The sequence below is a fragment of the Triturus cristatus genome, chromosome 3_1 (assembly GCF_964204655.1).
Source record: "Triturus cristatus chromosome 3_1, aTriCri1.1, whole genome shotgun sequence".
Lineage (NCBI taxonomy): Eukaryota > Metazoa > Chordata > Amphibia > Caudata > Salamandridae > Triturus > Triturus cristatus.
In genome coordinates this window covers 683989610-684015681 of record NC_140583.1, presented here as the reverse complement: position 1 = coordinate 684015681, position 26072 = coordinate 683989610, and the positions used below count along the sequence as shown (strand labels likewise).

The window sequence follows — 26072 nt, the reverse complement described above, 5'->3', positions numbered from 1 at the left end:
AGTATGTAAGCAGAAGTGGACAGTGGCAATAACATAACACAAACATTATCCAAACATTGCCCAACCAACCGGGAGGGGAGGGTGGGGGGGGGGGAGGGGGAGGGGGATTTTAGCTGGGGGGGCCGCACCTACAAGCCACGTCAAACCTTGTTTGACCGCCTCTGTGAGCTAAGCACCGCCTACTCCCCTAACCGGCGCCAGTCCACAACCCCTAATCTGAGAGTATCTGTTGCACAAGCTGTCCAAAGTAGACCCCAACATAGAAACTTCTAGTCGCCAATAACAGGCACCTCACATTAGGCCCATCAGTCTCCTGCGTTATCGCACATCAACAGTCCGGAGGGAAGGGGGGCACATCCGCACCACAGCTCGGTCCGATCTGACCCGCGAGGTTTAAAACGGTCTATGCTGCTATATATATGGCCCGGATGTAACAGACGAATCTCCCCTGCTTATAAGACACTTGAGGCTCCAGGCCAGCCGGCCTCCTTCTCCACCACGGCCCTCTGGGCTACCGAGATACAAATATAGGGCTCAATGAACATCTCCTGGCATCAAGCCCCCCACTCCAAGACAGTTGCTTCGTCTGAGCAGGTGCGGCACGAAGCAGAAATCTCAGCTCCGCGGCAAAGTACTGCACCGCAGGGCGCCAATCCGATCCAGTGGAGCCTCGGGGGAGCCGATCCAGCATGGTATGGCGCCGCCCTGGCCTCCACTCCGTGGCCCGATCTGGCCACTAAAGCTCCAGTCGCGTCCACACAGGCGTCCCCAGCCATTCAACAGTAATTGAGGCCGGACCCAGTCCTCCACACTACAGGCGCCAAGCCCGCTCACTCAGGCACAAACCACAGCCCCAACAGCTCGGGTTCAGTGTCCCTGGCCTCACCCCGTCAGCATCACCCCGGATGGCCTAACCTCACGGAGCACCGCCGCTCCTTCAGCGCATCGCAAGGCTAGCTTCTGGGAAGACCCGCAGCCAATCCAGTCTCGGGCCTCGCCCCGCGCAGCCAGGCTCCCGTCGCCAATATCTGGTATGCGGTCATCGGAGATTGCCGGCAGCAGCAGGGAAGTATCGCCGGCACCACCAAGTATCAGGATGAACAGCAGAGCAAATAAAATGTAGGATAAAAGACGGATTCATTTTCAGACTACGGGAGCCTCGCTAAGGCGCGTCTGCCAAGTTGGACCGCCAAGCAAAGCACCCCATCACAGAGCTTTTTTAAATCACTTTTAGCCATGCTGCACAGCAACAATTCAGCTTTACAATATGGCTAAAAGACATTGGCAAAGCCAGTAGCCCTCACATAGGCAGGACCTATTGGCTTTGTAATGGTTGTTTTCTTGGCCTTAATGGAAAAAGCTGATGAGTATAGCCTTTTAAGAAAAGTTATTCTGGGGTTGTGAACCCTCGCTAAATGAGATGGGTAACAGTATACTAGAAGGGTGGTTGAGAGATTGTTTCAACTCCATTGAAACCAACAAGGACAATTACGTCATGTTTGTTCCAGGAAATGCCGCCAGCCTTAGGTGTTTTGAAGATCAGGAAAAAGAGTAACTTGCAGTAGTTATGTTGAGATTATTTTTCTGGGCATTTACAGTCATCTGAATTGTTGAAAGGGGCAGGAAGAACATTTAAGCAAGCTGTCATGGTAGTTGAGACGCTATAGAGAGCGTGTCTTGGGGTTACAAAAACGGGTCAGAGGTAGGTTTATGTATTTGAAGTAATATCTTAGGGAGCAGATTTGTGCTGTGACTTGTTGGAACAGTTTTATAGTGTTGGGAGTTGGGTCATTGCTGTTTGACATGCTGATGGTATACTATTCCTGAGTTTTAATTTGCTGAAGGTTAGGCGTGGGTTTTGTATAGACTGTATTTACCAGAAGGAGAGTTTGAAACACACTGTTTTCGTTTTGGTACAGCTGCAGAGGCGGGATTAGAAGATAGTATGTGAGGCAGATTATAGAGTTCGATAGATGGAGCTCTGATTGTTTTAAGAGATAAATAAGACCGGAGGAATGGTCTGTATCATTGTGAGGATCTTTATTCATTTTCTGTTGCTGCTGTTCCAGGTTTTCTTAACTGGCAAATAAGTGGAGTGATTAGGATTCAGATCTGTAGACATTCGTTCATAAATAGGGCATCTAGACAAGCAAGATGTGGTCATGTGGAAAGAAGCTTGGCTTTCATAACAGCATAGTGCGGATAAAATGGTGGTGGAAGAAGAATGCATTGGGGTTAGCTCCTACTTATGCTAGTTCAAGGGTTGCAGCTGGCCCGCTACTTTAGTTATTCATTTAGAGGAAAAGGATTTACTGCAAATTGAAAGCTCGACACTATTGAAAATCCTGAAGAGAGCTATGGGGGAGATTAAGAGGTTGAGGTTCACAACAATGCTGTTGTAGACACAGCTGATTATGAGTGGATTTGGCAAGACTTTTAAACCTGCATCAATCAGTAAGGCTAGGAGAAAGGTAAATAAAGAAATTAGGAACTTCTCTAGGATTGAAAGGATGGGGAGAATGTGGCACTAGGCAATACGGTTAGAAGACAGGCATTTTTATTTTGGAGATTTCAACTTTATTTGTGAACTCTTATTAACCTGTTGGCCATTTAATGCCCAGCAAGTTTTCACCTCAAGGGGTACGTAAAAGTCAAATATACACACACACAATTAATTAGACCGAGACACATGCTTACTAAAAACTCAACAGAAATGAAAGTTTGTAAACTAGGAGCTTCCCCACAGGGAATTACAACACGGTAGTTACAATGACCGCATTGTAACAACGCAAAGAAATATACTTTTATTTGATTTCATAAAAACCTTAAAAGGGTGGAGAATACCACCATAAATAAAACTTTCAAGAATGTACATTGTGATTGGTAATATAAAAAGTATAAAAAATTAGCATTTGAACAAGAATTTCGAATGATTTTGAAACCAGTTAGTCTAATACAGCGTAAGTTAGTTAGCGGATTCTGTATTGGCCAAATCTTTCGCTGCATTTTTTAGGAAGTTTATGACTCTGCAGGACAGTGGGATGGATGAGCCCGTAAGACAGTGAATCACTGCTGCTCTACAAGTTCTTATTTGTTCCGTCCTAAAGATCTCCCGGAGGTCCTTTTTGCGCTTTTCTGCCAGGGCAGGGCAGATGCATAGTAGATGCAGTAACGACTCATCCCAAGCTCCACACAGGCGACATTCCGTTGATTGCCATGCTTGTTTCCATTTTGGGGTCAGGTCCTTTGAGGGGTATGACCCTAGCCTTAGTAAAGTGAGAAAATGTTTTTTCTTGGCAGAGAAGTGATCCTGCAAGTAGGGTTGGGGTTGCAGCCTCTGATATGACTGAATCACGGCCCAGGCATGTTTGTTTTTTGCTAAGGCAATTTTGTCTAGTGATATGGAAAGCCGTTTTGTGGCTTTATTGACCAATAGTTTGAAGCAGGAGTAGGTGGAGGCTGTAAGCCATGCCTCCTCCAACTTCAGAGCTGAGAGGGAAGCCTTCAGAACTTTGAAAATTGAATTTGTGAAGCTTGCTTGCTTTTCAATTTCCGCCCAACAGTAATGTGCGAGTGTGTTTTCCTCTGCGTCGCGCATCCTCCAGTAATACTTGACTAGGGTGCCTTGTTTGTCAGGGATCTGATTTTTTAAACCATCTCGAGGCGAATTTGAGCTTGCGGGATGTGTCGTGGAATTGCGAACAGCTTCTTAAAGAGGATTGACTGTTCCAAATTCAAGCCTATAGCATCCTTGCCATTCAAGATTTCTGTGCCATATGAGATGGAGGGCAGGAATTTTGCTGCTATAACCTTTAATAAGTGCCCAGTGGAGCCCCCTGCAAGTTTGTTTTTTAAGGTTTTGAAAGCGAACTGCAGCTGTTTAGATTTCATATGACCTTGAGACATGTGGGTCTTAAAAGTGAGTCTGCGATCAATTTGGAAGCCGAGATATTTGTATGAATCTACCTCAGTCAGAGGTCGTTTGTCCAAAATCCAGGTAAATTTACGGTTAGCGTTATGATGTTTATTAAAGCTTATCACCTTAGTTTTTTTGTGGTTGATGGTCAGATGGACCAAGGTGGTATAGGCTCCGAGTTCAATAATTAATCGTTGCAAACCAATTGGTGTTTGCGCCAGTAAAACGATGTCATCCGCATATTGAAGGCTGGATATAGGTGTTGTACCAAGTTTTGGAGCATCACATTGGATTGATCGAATATGCTCGTCCAAATCAGCGGTATAAAAGTTAAAAAGGCATGGTGCCAACACGCACCCTTGTTTTAGTCCGTTAAGTGTGTGAATTTTCTTGGTGATGCTGAGTCCGTCTCCTATCCTAATCTGGACCCACGTTTCGGAGTACAGGTTGATTATGGCCTCCAGCAACTTTGCTGGGACGCCCCAGTTACGCATTTTTGTCCATAGCCTGACTCTTGAGACCTTGTCAAATGCCGCTTTGAGGTCGATGAAACAAGCGTAGAGTGGCCTTGAGGTGCTAAGGGCTTGATTGGCCATGAGGGTTACTGCGGAAATGTTTGTCAAGGTGCCCATCCCGGCCCTGAAACCAGTTTGTGTTGGGGGAATAAGGCTTGTTCGCGCCACCCAGTCCTCTAGATCTACCAGCAGGTTTGATGCGTAAATTTTAGCCTCCACATCAATTAGCGCAATCAGTCTATAGTTTGCAGGATCGGAACGAGAACCCGATTTGTATATTGGGCTCAGAATGCTTCCCCTCCAGGATACTATTACTCTGCAAATCTGAACAAAGACTTGCGGAGGGGGCAGAAGGTGTTGGATTTAAAAACCGACACTTTCCCTACTATTGCACATACTGGAGTCGGAATAGTAAATTATACCAATCCAACATCCAGCGCCTCCCCCAGAGCAAGTCGTTGTTACGATTCGCGGGGTAATGGTATGCGTTATTACAACGTGGTCATTGTAACAACTGCGTTGTAATTGCGTGGTAGCTGCCGTCACCCTGGTGGAATGGGTGCACAGTCCCACTACAGGCTCCTTCTTTGCTAAAGAGTAGCAAGCTTTGATGCACAAAATTACCCACCTAGAGACGGTCTGTTTGTGCACGGCCCAAACTTTTTTGGCGCCCACGTAGCCCACAAACAGCTGATCATCCACCCGGAGTTGCTTGGTGCTATCCAAATAAAATGAAAGCGCACGTTTTGGATCCAGACAGTGGAGCCTCTCTTCCTCCTTAGAAGGATAAGGAGGCAGAAAGAAGGTGGGCAAAGTGATGGTTTGATCAATGTGGAAAGAAGTAACCACCTTGGGAAGAAAGAAAAGTCTGGTTCTAAGGACGACCTTGTCCAGATGAACAACCAGAAGATGAACAGCCAGAACAGGAGGCTTTGAAGAAAGAGCTTGGAGCTCACTCACCCTGCAAGCAGAGGTGATGGCAACCAGTAAGGCAGTCTTTAAAGTAAGAAGTCTGAAAGGACAGTTATGAAGCGGCTCAAAGGGAGCGCACATAAGGTAAGTAAGAACCAAGTTCAAGTCCCACTGAGGCATTACGAAGGAACAGGAAGAAAAAGATGAGTAATGCCCTTAAGGAAGTGATTTACAACAGGGGACTTGAAAAGAGAAGGCTGGTCAGAAGCCTAGGAAAGGCTGAAATGGCTGAGAGGTACCCCTTCAAAGTGCCCAGAGCAGAGCCCTGCTGGGCCAAAGACAGGAGGAACAAGAGAATCTCAGAAAAGGGGGAAGAAAGGGGATCCACAGCCTTTGCTGCGCATCATGCCACAAATTTGTTGCATCTGCAGGCGTATACCATCTCAGTGGAGGGACGCCTGGCTGCCAAGATAACATCACAGACTTCGGGAGGAAGGTCGGAGGCTGTCATCTGTCGCTGCTCAATCTCCACGCAAGGAGGTGGAGACTGGACAGGTTCGGATGGAGGACCGTCCCCCGCAGCTGAGACAGAAGATCCTCCTGAAGAGGCAGTTGGATCGGAGGATCGATAGACATGTGTAACAGCTTGGGATACCAGACTCTTCATGCCCAATCCGGAGCCACAAGGATGACTTGGGCCCAGTCGCGCTTGATCTTCTTCAGCACTCTGTGCAGAAGTGGTATAGGCGGAAGACCGCAACTCCACTCGCGACGAAAAGCCTCGCCTAGCAAATTCCAACGTGCAGTATCGCTGACATTGCTCCTTCTCTTCGGTGGCGAATAGATCTAACAAAGGCTCTCCCCACTGCTGAAAGAGACCTTGCACCTGCTTTGGCCCTGAAAGGTCAGACTAGGAGGGTTTGGAGGCTGCTGCAGAGTAGTGGTGGACTGACCCGCTCGGAGGTGGGTCCCACGTCCCCGGCCGCACAGGGGCTGAACAGCTTACGCCGGCCTGTGGCTCTGGGCAGAACGTGGTGTAGCCACGAAAGGGGCGAAAAGCAGACTGCTCAGGGTGGGTGGTGGTGAGGCCCAAGGACTTGGCCGTAGCCTGAAAGTCCTTGAAGCTCTAGCGCATTGTCTGCTTTGTCTTCTAACTGGCGACGGCCATTCAACAGGCATGTCGATAAGGGTAGCTTGGACATCCCCGTAGCAAACCAGTCGAGCTCAGCCAGGCGTAGTGTTGAAGGGCTACCGACACTGAAATCATCCTGCCTAGCGAGTTGGCGGTATCCAGTCCACATCTTATGGTGAACTGGGCTGCGTCTCTCCCTTCGGCGACACCCCCAGGCATCAGACTGGATCCGGAGAATTACCCGAGCGTCGAAAGGTGGCGGTCAGCTCCGCGTGTGTCGTTGGCGTCATGGTCGCCGGGATGATATCGCGGTAGCTACTTGGATGCCGCCCTCGCGCGCTGACATCAGTTCATTTACACAACATTCCACGCGAAAAAAGCGCATAGCCATGCAAGACACTGACCACTGGTGCACAAAACTCCATCCCTGAAAGGGATTCCCTGACCCTAGAAGTCAGTTTCCAGAATGCGGAGGACGGGTGGGGGGGGGGGGGGGGGGGGTAAGGAATCTATAACTAATCTATGTCTCTTACAGAAATATCGTTACCAAAGGTGAATTACTTGTTCGTCTGAAGGAGACAGTTATAGATTCCTTACCTTGTGAATAGATATCCCAGAAATACCAGCCCCAGAGGTGGGTTTGCGAACCAAGGTCACACCAGAAAGTCCTGGAGAACAGAACGACCAAAGAAGTCGTCTCTCCGGACTTGGCTGTCCAGGCAGTAGTGTTTTGAGAATGTGTGCAGAGATGCCCACGTAGCTGCCTGACAGATGCAATTGAGGGGAACTCCCCGTCTCAAAGCAGTGGTAGCTGCCGTCACCCTGGTGGAATGGGCGCGCAGTCCCACTAGAGGCTCCATCTTTGCTAAAGAGTAGCAAGCTTTGATGCACAAAATTACCCACCTAGAGATGGTCTGTTTGTGCACGGCCCAACCTTTTTTGGCGCCCACGTAGCCCACAAACAGCTGATCATCCACCCGGAGTTGCTTGGTGCTATCCAAATAAAATGAAAGCGCACGTTTTGGATCCAGACAGTGGAGCCTCTCTTTCTCCTTAGAAGGATAAGGAGGCAGAAAGAAGGTGGGCAAAGTGATGGTTTGACCAATGTGGAAAGAAGTAACCACCTTGGGAAGAAAGAAAAGTCTGGTTCTGAGGACGACCTTGTCCAGATGAACAACCAGAAGATGAACAGCCAGAACAGGAGGCTTTGAAGAAAGAGCTTGGAGCTCACTTACCCTGAAAGCAGAGGTGATGGCAACCAGTAAGGCAGTCTTTAAAGTAAGAAGTCTGAAAGGACAGTTATGAAGCTTGTCGATAAGGGTAGCTTGGACATCCCCGGAACAAACCAGTCGAGCTCAGCCAGGCATAGTGTTGAAGGGCTACCGACACTGAAATCATCCTGCCTAGCGAGTTGGCGGTATCCAGTCCACATCTTATGGTGAACTGGGCTGAGTCTCTCCCTTCGGCGACTGCACGAGATAGCACGGCCCTGGCTTTCTCCGGGCACTGTGGCAGCACCTGTGCTACTGTATCCCACACAGATAGGTGCAGCGGCCCAACAGACATGCGGTGTTCACCGACCGCAGTCCCAAGCTGGAGGAAGAAAACATCAACAAGATGGTTGTGCGTTAGGGAATGCGCCTTTGGATGCAGAGGCTTGGACCACCAAGCTCTAAGGGGTGTGTTGTTGGGAGAGAAAAGTGGGGTCACCCGGGGCTGGGCAGTGGCGTCGGGCAATAATTCTATCCACAGGAGCTCCTGTGTTAAGCCTGGACCAGGTGCCCAAAAGGATGTCAGTGAGGGCCTCATTAAACGGTAGCAGGGGCTCCGAACAGCCCGCTGCCAGTTGAAGCATCTCTATTGGGAGGTTAGTCCTGACCGCCACTGTAGGTAGCTCGAGGTTGAGAGCCTCGGCCGCCCTACGCAACACCACTGCGTAAGAAGCTCCGTAGCCAAGGTAGGAGGAGACAACATGCCAAGGTCTGGGGAGGTTTCCAAACCACTGGCATTCCCCAAATCCTCTCTCCAGTCCGGATCATGCTCTAACTGGTCAGTTAAAGGGTCTCCAGACCCCACCCAGTCCTCCTCACCCTCCTCTGGTTGCCTATCTGGCCTAAAAGAACCAGGGTGGAACAGGGGTACAAAAGTACCCATCGGCGCCGGATCCAGCGTCGGTCGACCTCGGTCCAACTCCGTGCCCATTTTGGGATGGAAGGCGGGGTCGATGCCGGCTGGGGACACAAGTGGCGTCGGGTATAGTGCCGATTGAATTGATGCCGGTGGAGGAGTTATGAGGTCCAAATCCAGTCCTGATCCAAGGGGACCCTGCTCTGCTGGGGCCAAAGCCGCTGGCGTCGAAGGTCCAGGTCCCCCAGCCGAGTCCACGGGCCTGAGGGCACGCCAGTGGAGTCAGGCTGCCCAAAGATGGCATGCATTGCTTCGCAGAAAGTTTAAAGCTGGGCAGGGGTCGCTCCGGGTCCCGGAAAGGGAGGGAAACTTGGAGCCAAGCCTTTGGGCTCTGTATGCGGAGCCGCAGGAAGGGCACCACCGGTATCCCTCGTCACGTCCGCCGACAGACGGGGAGAAGTCGAAGAGCAAAGATGCTTCTTCGACTTCTTCTTGTGCTTCGACTTACTTGAGGAGTGCAAAGACTTCGAAGATGAGTAGTGGTGGCGGCTCCACGACCGGTACCTTGATTCCCCGCACAAACGGAACCTCGAACGGCGTGGAGCAGACTGCAGGGCCTTGAGAAGCTTTCAGGACCGCTCCTGCCAAGACTTCGGATTCACGACTTGCGATCGTGGTCGCGTTCCAGGCACCACAGGCACACGCGGTGCGGATCCATCACCGACATCGTTTTCAGCAGGAACCGCAAGCCTTAAAACCGGACATTCCTGATGTGCACCAGAAGTCGAAGACTCAAAAACGGAGTTGACAAAAGTCGGCAAAAAGTCAGTCAAAAAAGTGACTGGAGGTACCGCTGTCTCCAGATCTGCACCGGCTGGCGTGGGAAAAAAAGAACTGATGTCACCACGCGAAGGCGGCGTCTAAGCAGCTAGCACTACGTCTTTCCGGCGACCACAACACCAACAATGAACGTGGAGCCGACCGACGCCATCTTTCGACTCGCAGGGGTACTGCTGATGAAAAATTCTCCGGATCCAGTCTGACGCCTAGGGGTAATACACAAGGTATGAAATCTATAACTAATTGTCTCTTTCAGATCAACAATGTTTTGCTTTCTGCAACATAATATAAATAGGTTTTATTTTAGCCACAAGATGGTGCCGTATAAACAAGTAATAACTTGCTGACTGTGTCCACACAAAGTTTTGTACAACGGCACACTGCTATATCTGCTGTGTGATTGTAATGATATTATCGTTTGTGAAGAACAATGTTCAACATGGCAAAGGTCAAAGCCCAGGTTCAAGCAAACGGACCCCTTAGCAAGATCACTTAATGGCGAGAGCTTTTAGAAATACAAAGCAAAACTGTAAATCTGCAGCCGTCAGTTTTGCGGAATGAGAGATTTGGGCTTTGGTAATTGCTGCATCTGTGCCCGGAGCTATGCGAAGCATATGGTCTCTTGCCGCAGGGAGAGTACGCAGCCGGCACTGCACCAAATGGGGGAACTGAACTACTTCTCGCCTCCCCACAATCCCCTGAGCAACAAAAGCCACAGACAAAGGTAAATGTATTGCCGCGCGGCACCCGTTTTGGAGCAGAATAAATTAACACGCTCTATTAGGTAGGGGGTACAACTATTTCTGCATCTCAGCTAAATAAATTCCGAGTGGCGGGATGTTACCTTTAAAGTCGAGAGCTGCGTTTTTTTTGTAGGGTCGGTCAGCTATATTTATTCCACACGTTGTGTGCAATGGACCTTTAACTAACTCATACGTTTTGGTTGTGTTATTTGCATATGTTTATTTCTTTGGAATATTCAGTGGAAGAGCTCAGACACATAATATAGATCAGCTTGCGAATTGTTAAATCTAGGCAATATTTTATTGAAAAGAACACAGCAGCATAAATTGAAACTAGCAGTGGTGACATTTTGCGCTTCCGTGTGACTCTGAACATTCACGGTGACTAGTATTTTTAGTTAAAAAAACCATAACACCTTTGTTTACGATGACAAAAAATGTTTACAAAGCTTGAGCTGCAACAAAAACACAGCATGCATGTTGGAGGGTGGGGGAAGCAGCGACGGGCCCGCCGCCTATTTAAAGGAAACACTAAATCTGGCGTCAAGCAACCTTTAAAAAAAAAAAAAAAAAATAGTTATCTAAACAACAGATTAGCAAAGTAAGGGTAAGGACACTGTGGTTGGCCGGTGCTCCTTAGCCTTGACCGGAAGGGAGGCATCGGCTGCAAGGGCGACTTAGGATGCAGCAAAGAGCGACGGAGGGGGAGCCAAAGGTAAGTAGCAGGCAGAAATTAAGTGGTTTTGTTTCCCACAACAGGCCTTGCAGACAGCGCATGCACGCTGATGCTAGACCTAAAAAAAAAAAAAGAATCTGAAGATGGTGACTAGGCATTCGGATATTAAGGGCTTGATGTCATGGTGAGTTATCTAGACTATGGTTGACGCCTGCGAGAAAGCATTTTACAGTTATCCACAGTTTCAGAACCAAACTACTTGTTGGTGGAATACTGTAAGGCCCTTTCACACTGTAAAAAGCTCTATTTTTGCCCGCCCCTCCTGTATGTGCAAATACTATGTGTATTGCCATGTACTATATTATGTATTCTTTGTACTCCATCCATGCAGCAAATTAATGCTACTAATATTACAACCAACAAGTGTTCTATAATGTACCATCGTAAAGCCATTTTGATGAAAATTACATGAATTAACCTATATATATCTTACAGTGACACAATTCACCCAAATTAACCGAACATTTACTTTATGGACCTAGAAAATATGCATAGAAATGGCAAATGTTTTCATGTAATGGTTTGAGCAGGTCAAAAAGCTTCAGTTTCCATCAAGGTTATTTTCACTATATTTATTTTTGTACATACCGTTTCATGGCTTGAGAATTTACTGGATACGTGAAAATTAATCAGATTTTCGCCCACTATAATGTAAGAAACTCCGTAACCATCATCAGCAACCTAAAGAAACAGAAGGGTAATGTCATGCAAATTTTATCTTATCATTACTACCCAGCAATTTATTAGCATTTCTGCACCTATTACTAACTTCCACCCCTGAATTTCACCCCTTTTCTGCAGATGAGGTTGTGAAAGAGGTCAATTAGAGAACATTGAAAACAGAAGCTTAATCTAGGGGAGGAAGGAAAACATTATTTACCCGTAGCAATTGGTGTACAGCCGGTTGTGTTTTAGATTCGCATGTTGTGAACAATGCTGCCATCTAGGGTTGGGCTAAGGCATTGTAAGAAGAAGCTTAGCGGCGACTTGTGATATCTTACTGGGACTCACAATGGATCAGGACACAGACTACACTTGAGATTGTGTTGTTCACCAACGAATATATATATACATACATCTGTGTGTGTGTGTGTAGGGGGAAATAATTATAAGATCTTTGTATTAAAAAACCCACATTCTAGTAGAATAATTTAATGAAACGACTTGATACACTGAGCTCACATTAGGGGTGGTGGATAGGGTGTACATGACACCATAACATGCCACAAATCAATTGCTACAGGTAAGGAGCGTTTTCCATTTGCAGATTTGGTTGTTGTAGAACACATGCTGTGCATAGTTTTAAGAACAGTACCCAATACCTAACTTGATGACTTTCAAGCAGAGTTTACAGATTTCTGGAACAGTGCTTTCCATAAGTACAGTTTACCCAACCTGTGCCTACTGTCTGGATTGGATATTCACATTGTAATAAATAGGTGTGTGTAGGGGTGTGTATAGGTGTGTGTGTGTGTGTATCGGTGTGTGTGTATCGGTGTGTGTATATAGGTGTGTGTATATAGGTGTGTGTGTGTATATGGGTGTGTGTGTGTGGGTGTATATATAGGTGTAGGTATGTGTGTGTGTGTGTGTCTATGTGTGTGTGTCTATGTGTGTGTCTCAAACTTCCTGCCTCTAACATTAGGGTTACAAACAGTCAAGGCTTACAATTTCCTAGAAGATCTCTCACATTTGATACGAGAATCAAGATCCTACATTTTATAGTGTGAGCACTACCAGGAATTAACTGCAATCAGGATGTTTCTGAACGTGATACAGAAAAGACAACTGTACCAAAGATTTGGCATAGTATATAAAATACAACACTGTACAATATCTACTCACAGGACCAAAACCTCCACCACTTGAAACATATTCTGGATTCTTGTCTAGTTGAAAAAGTTCCACTTGCTGTTGAGGAGTCTGACTGGTGGACAGTCTCCAAGGTTCAGACAAAACCTGTTTGTTGAAAACAAAACCACGAGTTAGAAACAATGTAGTTCACAGCAACAGGTCAAATTTATCTTGAGTTTTGATTTCATAAATTAATCATGCTAATACCATGTTAGTTCATTATGAAACAGGTCAGTCGTAGTATGCTTAAAAACGGTTTATGCATTGGAGAGAATCCCATCACAATTCGTTCTCCATATGAAATGTTTTCAGGTATTACTATAATTGTACAGCAGAAAAGCGAATGAGTCTCATAATACTTAATGTTATGATATGTATGATATTTGAGAAAAACACTCATTCATCACTTCTGTGGCCTCTAGATGCAGGTTGAACTGTTTTTAAGAGTACAGGAGCTGGTTTCCTTTGAGCTGAGATTGAAGTTTAGATTGGTCGGGCCTAGAAAGCCATCCACCTAAACCAACCCCCATAATATACTAGTCATTTTGACATCTCAGATGGCCAACAAGCTCTCAGGTGCAAAATTAATTTACACCCAAGGGTCAAAAATTCAAAACTTTCCACTGAATCAAACACTTTGAGGAAGCTTCACTTTCTCTTCGAACATAAGAACAGAATCAGGAAAGATTGAACTGAGTATGACTGGGCGACTGAGATTAGTCAAGAAGAATGTAAAGTAGTACAGGATGGTGTCCCCTTTCCAGATATGTGACGTCAGCCAAGTAGACCATTGTAATCAACAGTGTTGAAAACATCTGAAAGAGCAGGGAATGGCAAAGCACAAAATTACTCTTTGTATTGGGTGGTAAGGAGAAATTGCACAGCAGGAAATTCATATAATGGAGAATGGAAAATGATGCTGTCTCAGCCATCACCAGCGCTTTAAAAAAAAAAGTATTATATTGATCGGGCACCCCGATATATACTTGGAGGCTTGGGTAACAAAATATTGTCACGTGAAAGTGCCTGCAAGGGATTTTATTTCAAATGAGTGAAACTACATTTACCAATATCAGACTAATGGCCTCAAGTATATGAATTTTCTAAATCAATTTATATGATCAAACGTGAATAAATCAAAAAATAAATCAGCAACTGGTGTGATTTGTTTTGTAGCAATTTATTATCAAATAATTTAATTCAACAAAACAATATTCACATAAAAAATAAAACAATTAGTCAAATAACCCTCACCCACCTATCTAGAGATGACTAACTCTTCTATTCTTATAATAGATGAGCTAGACTGTATGCTAAAGGGCTCTCATTGTTTCAAGACAACAAATCATTCTTTTCTTCACTTTTTTCAGGTGTATATCTTGTTCTTTATTACGTCTTTGGTTGACAAATACAGTTTTTGTGATTATATATTTTACAGAGGGGTCTTCAGTCCACATAAGAATATTTTGTTCCTGAAGATGGTCTACTAGATGTAACATATGGCACGAACTAAACGTTGACCAGTCATGAACAAATTAATATGGTTATATATGAATTTTTACTGAATGTTAAATGAACATTTCTATTTGTAAATAGGCTTTTGAAATGGGTTACTCACTTAACTGACTAGTAGATATCTTATTTGAAGATTGTCAATCTCTGTCACTTATGTGACTATTCTTTTGTACCATTTTAATTCAATTATTTGATTATAAATTTCTACAAAAAAAGAATACACCCTATGCTGATTTATTTTTTGATTTATTCACTTTTGATTATCTAATTTGATTTTGAAAATTCATATACTTGAGGCCATTAGTCTGGGTTTAACTAATTTCGAAATAAAATCCCTTGCAGGCATTTTTATCTGAGAAGAATTTTTTTTTTTAAAGTAGTTGATTTTATATAGGTCTTTTTAATTAGTCCCTCTGTCTGATTTTTGTTAATAACATTTTTGTTGGTCTTTTAGAAAAAACAAACAATACACACCTTTCGCTGGTCCACGTAGGGAACCCCCAACGAAGAATCATATCCATCTTTATTCATATCTGAACTGTTCCTCCCCTCTTACGTACAGTTCTCATTCAGTACTCAGAAGGATCAGCATTTTCCCCACATCTTGGGGTGTTTTTTCGACACCCCTTTCTATATAAATTGGTTCCTCCAGCTATGTGCAATGGTTCATGCCCACCCTCACCTTCTTCCAATATGCTATGTCTCTTTTTGCCAATAGCGTTCCCATTTCTTCTAGGATTCGGTCTCCCCTGGGGCGACCCAAATCCTCTAGGATCCCTAAGAGGGCAATTTTAGGTGAGGCCTCAATCTGCTGGCCCAGGACCTCTAAAAGAGTTCAGTGGATGGTGAGCCAGTATTGCTGAATACGAGGGCATCCCCACACCATATGAAACAAATCTCTTATACAGTCCTGGTGTCAAGTGCAGATGGGTTCAGGGAGCCTTTTTGCCTACCACAGCCATCTAGGTGTGAAATATGTGCAGCCTAAAATATGCATTTGAATGAGGTGTAGTCTAGCCGATATCGCCAGGGTGAGCAAGTTTACCTCCAGTCTGCATCATCCAGAGGGCCCACCAGCCCTCCCAATGTCATGTGTGATAGATTACAGAGCAAGGAGTTCACCAAGGCTCTATTTACCTGTGAAATGGGGACAGAAAGCCCACCAAGGAATCATTTTCTAAATTTATACCTAGGAGTGGGGGCATGCCAATGCCCACACCCCAAACACAATTGCCACAGTCTTACTGCCCCTCCAGGAGGCATATGTGGGACATAGCCCCTGATCTGCCCCCCCACAATGGGCATGCCAATACTCCACCCCCCACAAAATTCCACAGACTTTCTTACTACCCCCCCCCCCCCCCCAGGAGGCAGATGGGGCCAGTGGCCCCCAATCTGCCCCATTGACAGGGGGTATGTGCGGGGGGGGGGGGGGAGTCAGAGAACTCACTAGGCACCAGCGATTAAACTGGATTTTTTATACGTAGGGGTAGGGGCTGCCCAGAATGAGCATACCAGTGTCCCCACCACCCCAAAAGATAGCCACAGTCTTTCTGCCCCCAGGGCAGCAGAAAACACACTAGGCACTAACCTTTTTTTTCCCAATGTGCCTATCTGTAGATTTTGGACCCTAGCGCAGCCGACACCTAGGGAAACCTAGCAAACCCATATATTTCTAAAAACTAGACACCCAGGGAAATCCAGGATGTGGTGACTTGTGTGGCTCTCACCAGGTTCTGTTACCCAGAATCCCTTGCTAACGTCTAACTTTGTAAAACAAAAAATAATAATAAAAAAAACATTTCTCACATTTCTCGGATATAAAGTTCTGGAATTTGTTCGGATCCACACACTTCCACCCCATCCAGCATTCCCCCAAGTCTCCCGATATAAATGGTACCTTACTTTTGTGGGTAGGCCTAGTGCCTGTGACAGGAAACTGCCCAAAATGTATGGTGGAGACTTCAAAATTACAGATTACAAGAAGACCTTGTTGTGCAAGGGAGCCACCACTGATGAACTGGAACAAGGTGGCTCCCCGCCCTTTGTTGCCGGCATCCTTGGTGAGAAAAGGTTTATTTGCATGGGTCGAAATTGCATAGGAATGGGGCAGATAGAATAGCATTCTTTAACTTCTCAAATGACCTTTGGTGCACTTCTTGCCAGTTATATGGTGAATGTTTTTTTGTCAGATCTCTGAGGATGCTCGTTAGGTCTGCAAAATACTTTACGTATTTTGCCATATACTCCAAAAGTCCTAAGAATGATAGGAGTTCTTGCTTGGATGTAGGGACAGGAGCTTTCTCTTCAGCGTCAAGAAGCCTCATTTTGAGTTTGATACAAATGGTGTGCCCAAGATATTCAACACCACCTACCCCAATCTGGCATTTTTCTTCCTTCAGAGTTAGAACTGCCTCTTTGAATCTCAAAAGAACTTGCTTTAGGGAAGTATTATGCACTTCAGTGGTGGCACCATACATCAACACATCGTCTTGGAAGCATAACCTTTTTGCATTATTTTGTGAAACACAGCAGCCGCTGAGGCTAACTCAAACGGCATTCTGCAGAACATGAAAGAACCCAAAGGTGTTGTAAAGGCGGTCAGTTCTCTGGAGTCGGGATGGTCATGGAGAGGTAAAGGGCACTCAAGCATGTTGCTTCCCCCATAGTGCTGAGAATTTCATGAATGTGAGGTAACAGACATCTCTCAATAAGGATACTGTCATTGAGGACTTGGAGGTCAATTATTATCTTCTCCGTGTGCCTTTTGGCGATAACCACAGGGCAAACCCACTCAGAGCACTCCACCTACTGGATGATGCCTAGGTTTTTTTAGTCTGGACAATTCCTTTTTGAGTGGTTCCCACATAAGGTGAAATATGGGTCTGGTTTTATGAACAACTGGTTTGGCATTGGGTTTAAACTTTATTTTATGTTGGAAATCTTTAAATAGCCCTAACGCTCCGTAGTGAACACCTCATGAAATAGTTTGCGCACCTCAAAGCCTGTGCTGGAACGGTCTTGTTCGGTGTTAGGGTCAAGTTTAATCCCGAATTCTTTCTGATGCTGCCAGCCAAGAAGATTGGACCCTTCTTCGACAACATAGACCGTTTCCAGAATAGACCGATCTTTGAATGAGATACAGGTTTTAATCATAAGTTTAAGCGGAATGGGTCCCTCGTGTAACCGCTAGGGTTGATGTCAGCTGAAAACTTTCTCCCTCACAAATGCTCAATTCTTTAAAATCAGCAATGTTGATGAAAGTGAAAGGTGAGCACGAATCTGCAAACATTTTGATACATTTACCAACTTAAGCAATCTCGCACTCCAGGTATTGATACGATTGATCCCTTTGCCCGCCAGTACTTGAAAAATAATCTTCTTTACAGTTTGAGACTTCATCTCAGTGAGATTTTCTGAATCAGTCAGTTTTTTCGGAAAACTACGACATACTCTAGCTGGATGTCATTTCTTGTTACATTTCCGGCAAATGGAGGATCTGGCTTGGCAACTAGGATGGTTGGCTAGGTGGTTACTGCTTCCACAGCTGTAACACTTACATTTATAGACTTCTGCATCCTGAGCCTGGCTTGTATGCCTGTCAGGATGGATAGGTCAGTAATTTCTGGGATCTGCTCAAGATCCTTGTTGAGAGGATTTTTCATTTCTCTGTTATATATGGCAGTGTGCTCAATGGGTTTAGCTATTTCCACATCAGCGCACAGGTATAGTTGTTTCTGTAATCATTTTTCTTGTATTTTGGGTTTGTTGGTACAACGCACCAGTTATCTTGTATGAAAGAGTCATTAAGTTCGCCAGACTCACATAGTTCACTCAACCCTCGTAAAATGGCATTATAGCTGGTAACCCTCTCTTTTTACCCTGAATTCTGCAGTAAAACGTATGGATTCTAGGCCAATATTAATCTTATTGCCAAAATGTATTTTTAATTTAAGAAGAGATACTTCATACACATCATCCTCTTCATCATCATCTGCATTACGACCTTGCACGCGGTCAGGTAAAGTGCCATTCCCGCCATGAGTACCCAGAATATGTAGTAATATATGTTGTTTTCTTATGGGGCAGAATTTTTCCCCACCTATGGCTATTAAATATGATTCAAAGACTTTCGCCCAGTCTTTCCATGGTGTGGTAGGCTATGCCATTTAATTTAGAAAAGGTGCAGGTTGAGCCATGCTGGCAGCCATGACTCAAAATTAAAGAACGACAGACACAAAAGGAAGAAAAGATGGTAAAGTAGTACCTTTAAATAAGTAGCACCAAGGAGCTACACAAGATGAGGAGAGAATGTACCCAGTTCAAGTTAGGAAATACAGTTAATATTTTAAGGTGGATGGTAAGCGTATCACCGAGGACTAATGTGACACGAAAAGAGAAACTCTTATGTGGGTGTGCCTATCACCAGAACAGGGACGGCATCTCACTGGATGGGAAAAATTTATAAATATATGTAACAATGAGTAAGTGTGCGTAGCACTGGCCTTCTGGTGACACGCAGGAAAGGTGAGCGTATCACCGAAGAGACATGAAATATGTATGACAACTTTGCCAGCTCCCACGGCACTGCCGAAGAGATGCAATAATGAAAGGTGTATATTTGTTCCAGCTTGCTTCTGGTGACACGCTTGGAGGGTGAGAGTATCACCAAAGAGGAAACGTGGAGGCAAGCAGGGTAAAATATTCGTGACCCCGCGACTTGAAAATGTGCGTCGGAAAGCCAGGACGGGAAGCTCAAGGCACGCCCAGAAGACGGCAACGCAGGATGTTGCTTGGCAGCACTCAACTGTGTGCATATCACAAAGCTTCCGTGATACGCGATATAAAGGAGGCGGCGCTTCAGCACGGAACAGGCATGCAAAGTATTGAAAGCGGAAGGAGACCTCTGAGGAAAGCTCTGTGGAGCTTCTAAATGCTGAGGATCGCAGGACAGGATGAGAGGACCATGGCCCAAGCGGAAAGTAGCCTTTAGTCAAGCAAAAAGAAGCTGGAGAGGGTGTGCGTAAAACTCTTGAGGCGAAGGGAGTATTCAAATGTACACTGCATCACACTTCAAAACTGCTTGTAATGGCAGCAGGAATCAGTGGAAAAGTTCAAAACACCAAGCGGGAAGCAGCACTTGTAAAAGCCATAAGAGTGTGCGCTTCACAGAAGCAGAGACGGAGCTTCGATGGCACGCAGCACAACGAGGCGGGCTTGAAGTAAAGCTGAAGGGGAACAACCTTTACATCGCGGTTAGTACACCGCGATGCAGTTACATCGCAATCGTTACAACGACTGCATGTTACCACACCATGCCATTACAACGCAAGTCTTTACATCGACTTGCGCTAGATGGCGTGCTAACATTACAAATAGTGTAGTTTACTATCCAAACACCTTCCCTACTGTTAAGTGGACTGGAGTTGGAATAGTAAATTACACTTTTCTAATGTTAGCACGCCATCTAGTGCAAGTCGATGTAAAGACTTGCGTTGTAAAGGCATGGCGTGGTAACATCGCAGTCGTTGTAACGACCGCGATGTAACGGTACGCGTTGTAAAAACTCACGTTGTAACATCGTACATCCAAAGCTGAATGTATGTATAAAATCACGAGATTCTCTCGTAGGAATCTGAAACAAGAAAGATGACGAAACAGTGGCCGCAATCTGAAGCACGAACGAGGAGATGAGGTGGTGATCCAGAAGGGAAGGAGATCAGTCCTGCTCCCTTACGTGGATTAGTCTTCGCCAGTGTTGCGAAGAAGACTACACGAAGGTAAGTTCAGTTCTGGTATTTATTAGATCTCCTCTGTCCACCACAAGTACAGCTACTGCCTCTCACATCTCTCAGCATTCTTAAACCGCTACTCTAGACAAGGCTTTACTCAACATTCTAATGCAGCCTTTGCACCAACTTTAGGGAAATACCTACCGGGGAAGACAGGAAGGGGTGGAATAAGGAGAGGGGCAAGACTGAAAAACACATAACAAAACTCAACACTAGGCAAACTGAATATGATGTTATACAGAAACTGAAATATATAGTAAAAGAAAACATAAGTCTAGAAAATATAACACATCCCCTGTCATACCCAGCCCTTCCTGTGTTGTGGCTGTCTAGATAGTATGCACGAAATGTAGCCGTCACACAGCCCTGAAGTGTATTGAAGGCAGGCTGCAGGCACACAACGCAAAGTTAAGAGCAGAGAAATGTCCACTTTCTAAAAATTGCATTTCCTAAATGGTAATACGAAATTCAACTTAATTACTAAAGAGGATATATTATCACCATTTCAAAGATATTAAACATCAAGTAGCTACTCCTCTCCAATCAAGATTAACAGCTTAAAAGGTATTTTAAGGAATCCCCAATGCTAGCCAATGGACGGTGTAAGCCTCACGCAGTGAAAAAACGAATTTAACTGGTTGTCACTGACAGGACATGCAAAACTTAAGAGTATATGTTCTGCCTTATAGTTACACAATCCCCTGCCCTTGGGGCCTGCCTTAGGGGTGACATATGTGTAATAAGAGGAGAGTTTTAAGGCTTGGAAAGGATTTAGATGCCAAGTCCATGTGGCAGTAAACTGTGCACACAGGCCCTGCAATGGCAGGCCTAGGACAGGTTTGAAAGGCTACTTGTGGGGAGGACAACCAGAAAAATAAAAATAAGGGTGACCGAACACAAAAGCGCAATTCGCACATCCAACATGAAATCCTGTTTAGCAGCACACTGCCATACACACAAACACACTATACCCCAACTACGATTCACAGTGCTTGAACAAGTGTCAGGACTTGTACATGTTGACCCGAATAGACATTTGGCTCAAAGAGAGACTTTTTGGATACGCTTTCTGAAAACCCCGATTCCCTGTGGTCTGAATGATAAAATCGAATTAATTCACTTTCTGTGATGAAATGTGGTTGCATATTGCTAAATGTTCATGTACAAACCATTTGTTACTATTTGTTTTCCTTTCACTTTATTTCACATTTGTACCTGTGTATATAATATTCTGTTTGCTTTAACATAGGTTAACGTCAAAAACCTGTTTCCATTATTGAAATGCTTATGTTCACGTGCTTTCTCTTTCCGTTTAGTCCATTCACTTGTTTGATTCACAGGGGCATTTTATTGGTGTCTTTTTTCCAGTACGTTGCGATAACGAAGAACTTTTGACCTTTCCACATTGGTGTTGTTTTTACGTTATTGCTTGCACACTGCTAGGATATCACCGTTTAGGTCAGTCCGCTCTCGATGTTAGGTTCACAGGCACGTACGTCACGTGGTCCGCTTTCTACACTTACTCCGGCACGGCGCTCGCACAGTCACACACCCTAGCTGCTGGAACTCTGAACCCCGCCGAGGCTCTGTATAACAGTTTACACGCAGGTAACTTAACAGCTTTATAAGACTGACTCATTGTACTATTGTCCCGCTTAGAAGAGCGTCGACTTATTCTACACATTACTCACACAGATGCTTACTTCGTAATGCCATCGCATACTTCCATGTTGAGCGGTTCATGATGTAGACGTTTTACACACAGCGGTTAAGTAAGTGGAACCTTTTTGTTTTTTGTTTTTTCCTCAAGGACTAGATCTGACCTTTTTGTAAAGTAAATGCCCGGTTACATCTAGTAACAGGTCCCTTTTTCCCGTGATAGTTGCAGCACGGTCAACTTATTCGTGTTTGATACCCCTAAGCGCGCAGAGACGTCTGGAGGTGAGTCCTCCCTATACATTGAACTTTGAGTTCACCACTTTTTAGAAAAGGATGAGGAACATTGGTTATTATGCAGACGATCACTCTCCCTCAGGACGTTCACTCTGTTTTCGCTCACTTGGTTTTCGGTGACCCTTTACCAAGCAACCCCATACTTTTGGACATGAATTAGAACATTTGTTGCTATATGTGAGAGTTTCATTTCTAACATGGATTGTTCTGTTTAACATCACCGTTCGCTTTTGTTTCATTTTTGGATACGCTATTGGCTGGCAAAAATACCGGATGTTAAAGTTTAAACAATGCTATATATGGAATACAATATATGCTTTGCTCATCTAATCTGTTTTGCATCTTTATAGATGACATTTGTACAAACAATTACACACATATATATATATATATATACACTTTTACAGCATTCCCCTGATGAATGTTCTGACACCGAAATGCATTGGGATACCATGACGTTGCTTTGGAAATACTAATGCTTTCTGCATAAGAAAATAAAGAAGAGTTTTAACTTCTGCCTCACAGTCATCTCTGGTGTTATGGTTGAAGAACATTAACACGCATTAAGCAATTATGAACCTATCCGTGATACAGCTATTTTCTTGAGTTTTATTTTGGATTACAATTTTGGTTCACATTTGAAACTGGCTTGCATTTCACACTGATATTAAGTGTTGTGTTTGCCTTTGTGATAATTAATGTTTGTTCATTAATTAACTGCATGTGCAGCTTACTCTTTTGAATTTAATCACATTATTATATTGCACCTTAAAGGGCGGGTGGATAGTGCGCCTTTGCTCAAACTGTTGTTTGAACAATTTTGTGGTCATATTTTGTAGCCTGTCTAGGGGTTGAACAGGTCATACAAAGGCAGCACCTTTGATCACTGAAAGATTTACTTTTTGAATTTTTGTCGTTTCTAGACAACTTAAATATTGAATTACACTAGGAGTGCAGGTTGTCAAACCCCTCATTCTACTCCTGTAAGAAGGCCCATTCCACTGAGTCAAAGGCCTTCTTGATGTTAAGAAGCAATAGGGCAGTGGGGAAGTGCAACGTAGGGAAGAGGACCAGCGCAAGTTGAACCCTACTGATGTAGTGTCTTGTGCCTCGGTGGGGGATGAAGTCGCACTGATCTGAAAGGACGAACCAGATCATGGGTGATCCGTCTCGCCAGCACTTTGGCGTACAACTTAACCTCTGCATTAATAAGGGAGATAGGTCTGTAAGAGGTACATCAGTCTTATGGTTTCGCGGTTTTCAACAAATCCACAATGGTGGCTAGGTCTATATTCATGGGTAAATGTCCACGTACGATCGCTTAGAGGTACATGGCTATTGATCTCCTCTATAGTCAGTGGATGGGCAAGAATCTCCCATTCTAAAGGGGCGAGTCTGGTTAGCGGATTGTCAGCAATGACCAGGGCATGTGCCTCCCACTAAGGGCGTGTCCATTACGCATGTAGGAGGCCATAGTAATCCGCAAATGTGTAGGCTATGTCATGTCCCCCTTCTTCCCCCCCCCCGAATCAGTTTCCGCCCTTAACCTAAACACTGGGCACTACACTAGATTCCAGTTCTTTAGTTGCGAGTCAGTGAAGGAGCTTATCAGATTTAAACCCCCATACATAGATACGTCTAGTTGAAGTCTCCCAGCGTTAATGGGCTTTGTCCAAGCATAATTGTCAAACGGTTGCCCTTTACACCGCCAGGCGCTGGCCAAGTAATTATGTTAGGTTGCCCTGGTTTCTACTTTCCAGGGATAAGATAGACCCTTCCAATTGCACCATTCAGGCCCGATTCTTACGGAATCGACCCGATATAGAAGCACGTGTTACTGCACATTGTGACCTTGCACCTCCCCTCACCCCACAGTGTCCCTGGTGATTCTACTGTTTCCTGAGTGATACTCTGGAAGGACTTCAGTCAGGCCTGCAAGGTCTGGGTGAAAGTTCTATCTTGGAGAAACCAGGCATTAACATGCCACATCTGTTTCTCCCCTTTCTTTGTTTGAGCTGCCAACTGGAGCATTACCAGAGCGCGATGCGAAACTCCTGATGCTAGGATACGAGAGCCCCATGTGTTGAGAAGATCTGGAGCCGGTAGCAAAAAGAGGTCAATACGAGATAGGGAGCCAGTGTGCCTGTATTCTCTAACATTAAGGTTCCACACACTCCAGGCATCACATATTCCAAGGCCCAGTGCCCAGTTATGTAGCCCCTTCTCCACCCTGGTCTCTGTTCCAGTGCCACACAGGGAATTATGAGGACTTAAAACATAGTTAAAATCTCCCCCTATGATTATCCTTCCCCAGGGGGAGAGAATAGAAGATTCCTGAGTGTTGACAAAGTGATGGTGACCAATTGTGGGGGGAACACAGATACTTTGGGCCTGATTACGAGTTTGGTGGACAGGTTACTCCATCCCAGACAGATATCCCATGCGCCATATTACGAGTTCCATTATGTTCCAATGGATATCATAATACGGTGAACGGGATATCCGTCACATTTGTGATGGATAAACCTATCCGTCAAACTTGTAATCAGGCCCTTAGTAAGTTGTAGAGGGCTTCAACCAATCAGCCTTCCAGTAACACATAGCTCCCCAGAACATTCCAGGTTACTGGAGAAACTGCCAGCAGCAGAGATTTAGGGTACATGAATGCCACTCTCCTGGATCCATGATTTAATCTTGCATGGTGCACTTTACTGTAGCCATATCTTGTTGGACCCAAAGTAAAGAATTGCATAACAGCTCTCTTTATACGGTTGAGGAAGCTGTTCACGTTCTTCGTAAGCACTGTAAAATTACTCATGGAGGCCTATACCAAAATTCACATGTGAGGTTGTGGAGGGTAAGTGTAAAGGGTTCCAGTTTTTGGTAATGACAGCTGGCATCCTTCACTCTAGGTACCAGAAAAAGGAATTTGAGGTATTCAGGGCCGTGCAGGAAGTATGTAGCGAATTGTAGAGAATAAAAACCTGAAGGCAAAGCAAACATAACAGTTCACTCAATTCCCCATCACCCACACCCAATACTTTCCCCTGTAGAAGCATCTGTCGCCCGAATTTGAGTCGCTTTCATAACTAGGCGGTAACACCTTTCTTGTGGGTCGCCCTTTCGGCCACCTGGTCAACAGGAGCTGTGCTCAGGATACCATGGTGAATAGCACGTAACACCCCCCCCCCCCACCCCCAAGAGTCATTAGTCTCACCCTGCAAAAGGATCGTCTCCTCCAGTGGCTTCAGCCCCTGGTGGGGCATGGGCATCGGCCACCTACCTCTTCGAATCTTGCGACGCCCCCTGCAAAATCTTTTCATTTAATGAGGGCCCCGCCAGCATTCATGGTCTGCCGCCCAGCTGCCTCTCTCTGCCTGATCAGGCCACAGAGATGGCTGGGTCGGCGGCAGGTGCTTCTGCTTTGCTAGCCACTCCTAGGCTCCTTTGATGCTGTCAAGAAAATGCGATTCTCGGTTGTGAACTACTCTCAGCCTCGCTGGGAAATGGAGCATGTATTGTAGTCCCATTGCTTTGCGTTTCTGCTTCACTTGGTCATACAATTTCCTTTAGGCTTGAACTTGCAGTGTATTCCAGAAATATCACCACACGACTGCCCTGAGACTGTAGTCGTTCCTTCGCACGACTGCCCTGAGACTGTAGTTGTTCCTTTGCCTTCACTCCTCTGAGGATAGTGTCTCTGTCACGGTAGTGGCGGGTGGCCATTGACTTCAGCACCCTTTTAACAGTTAAACAGGTGGATAAGAGGCTGTTTTCAATAGGGGATTCTAGGAATAATTCCAGTGTCAACTCCTCCACCGCCTCTTGGATGCCAACGAAGTGAAGGTTGTTTCTCTGGGTCATATTTTCAGTATCCTTAGCCCGGTCTGTGAGATTTTTCGAAGTCATGTACAGACGGGACACCTCTGTATTAAGGTCACTGACTGTGCCCTCCAGCTCAGAAATACACCCCTCATCTTCAGTTACTCTAGCTGTGGTAATTTGCAGATCTTGACGCAGGAGGGCTACCCAGACCT

The 26072-nt window shown here is 45.2% G+C and overlaps 1 protein-coding gene across 4 annotated transcripts in view; it reads right to left on the bottom strand.

Moving 5' to 3' along the window:
* Positions 1-26072, bottom strand: part of CPT1A (carnitine palmitoyltransferase 1A) — a 386602-nt gene that overhangs the window by 22923 nt on the left and 337607 nt on the right. For all 4 annotated transcript variants that reach the window (XM_085644765.1, XM_085644763.1, XM_085644764.1 and 1 more), the window contains exons 17-18: positions 12767-12880; positions 11510-11602 (exon numbers count right to left, since the gene is read on the bottom strand). In XM_085644765.1, coding sequence (XP_085500891.1) covers positions 11510-11602; positions 12767-12880 — 207 coding nt within the window. The remainder of the gene's footprint in view (positions 1-11509; positions 11603-12766; positions 12881-26072) is intronic.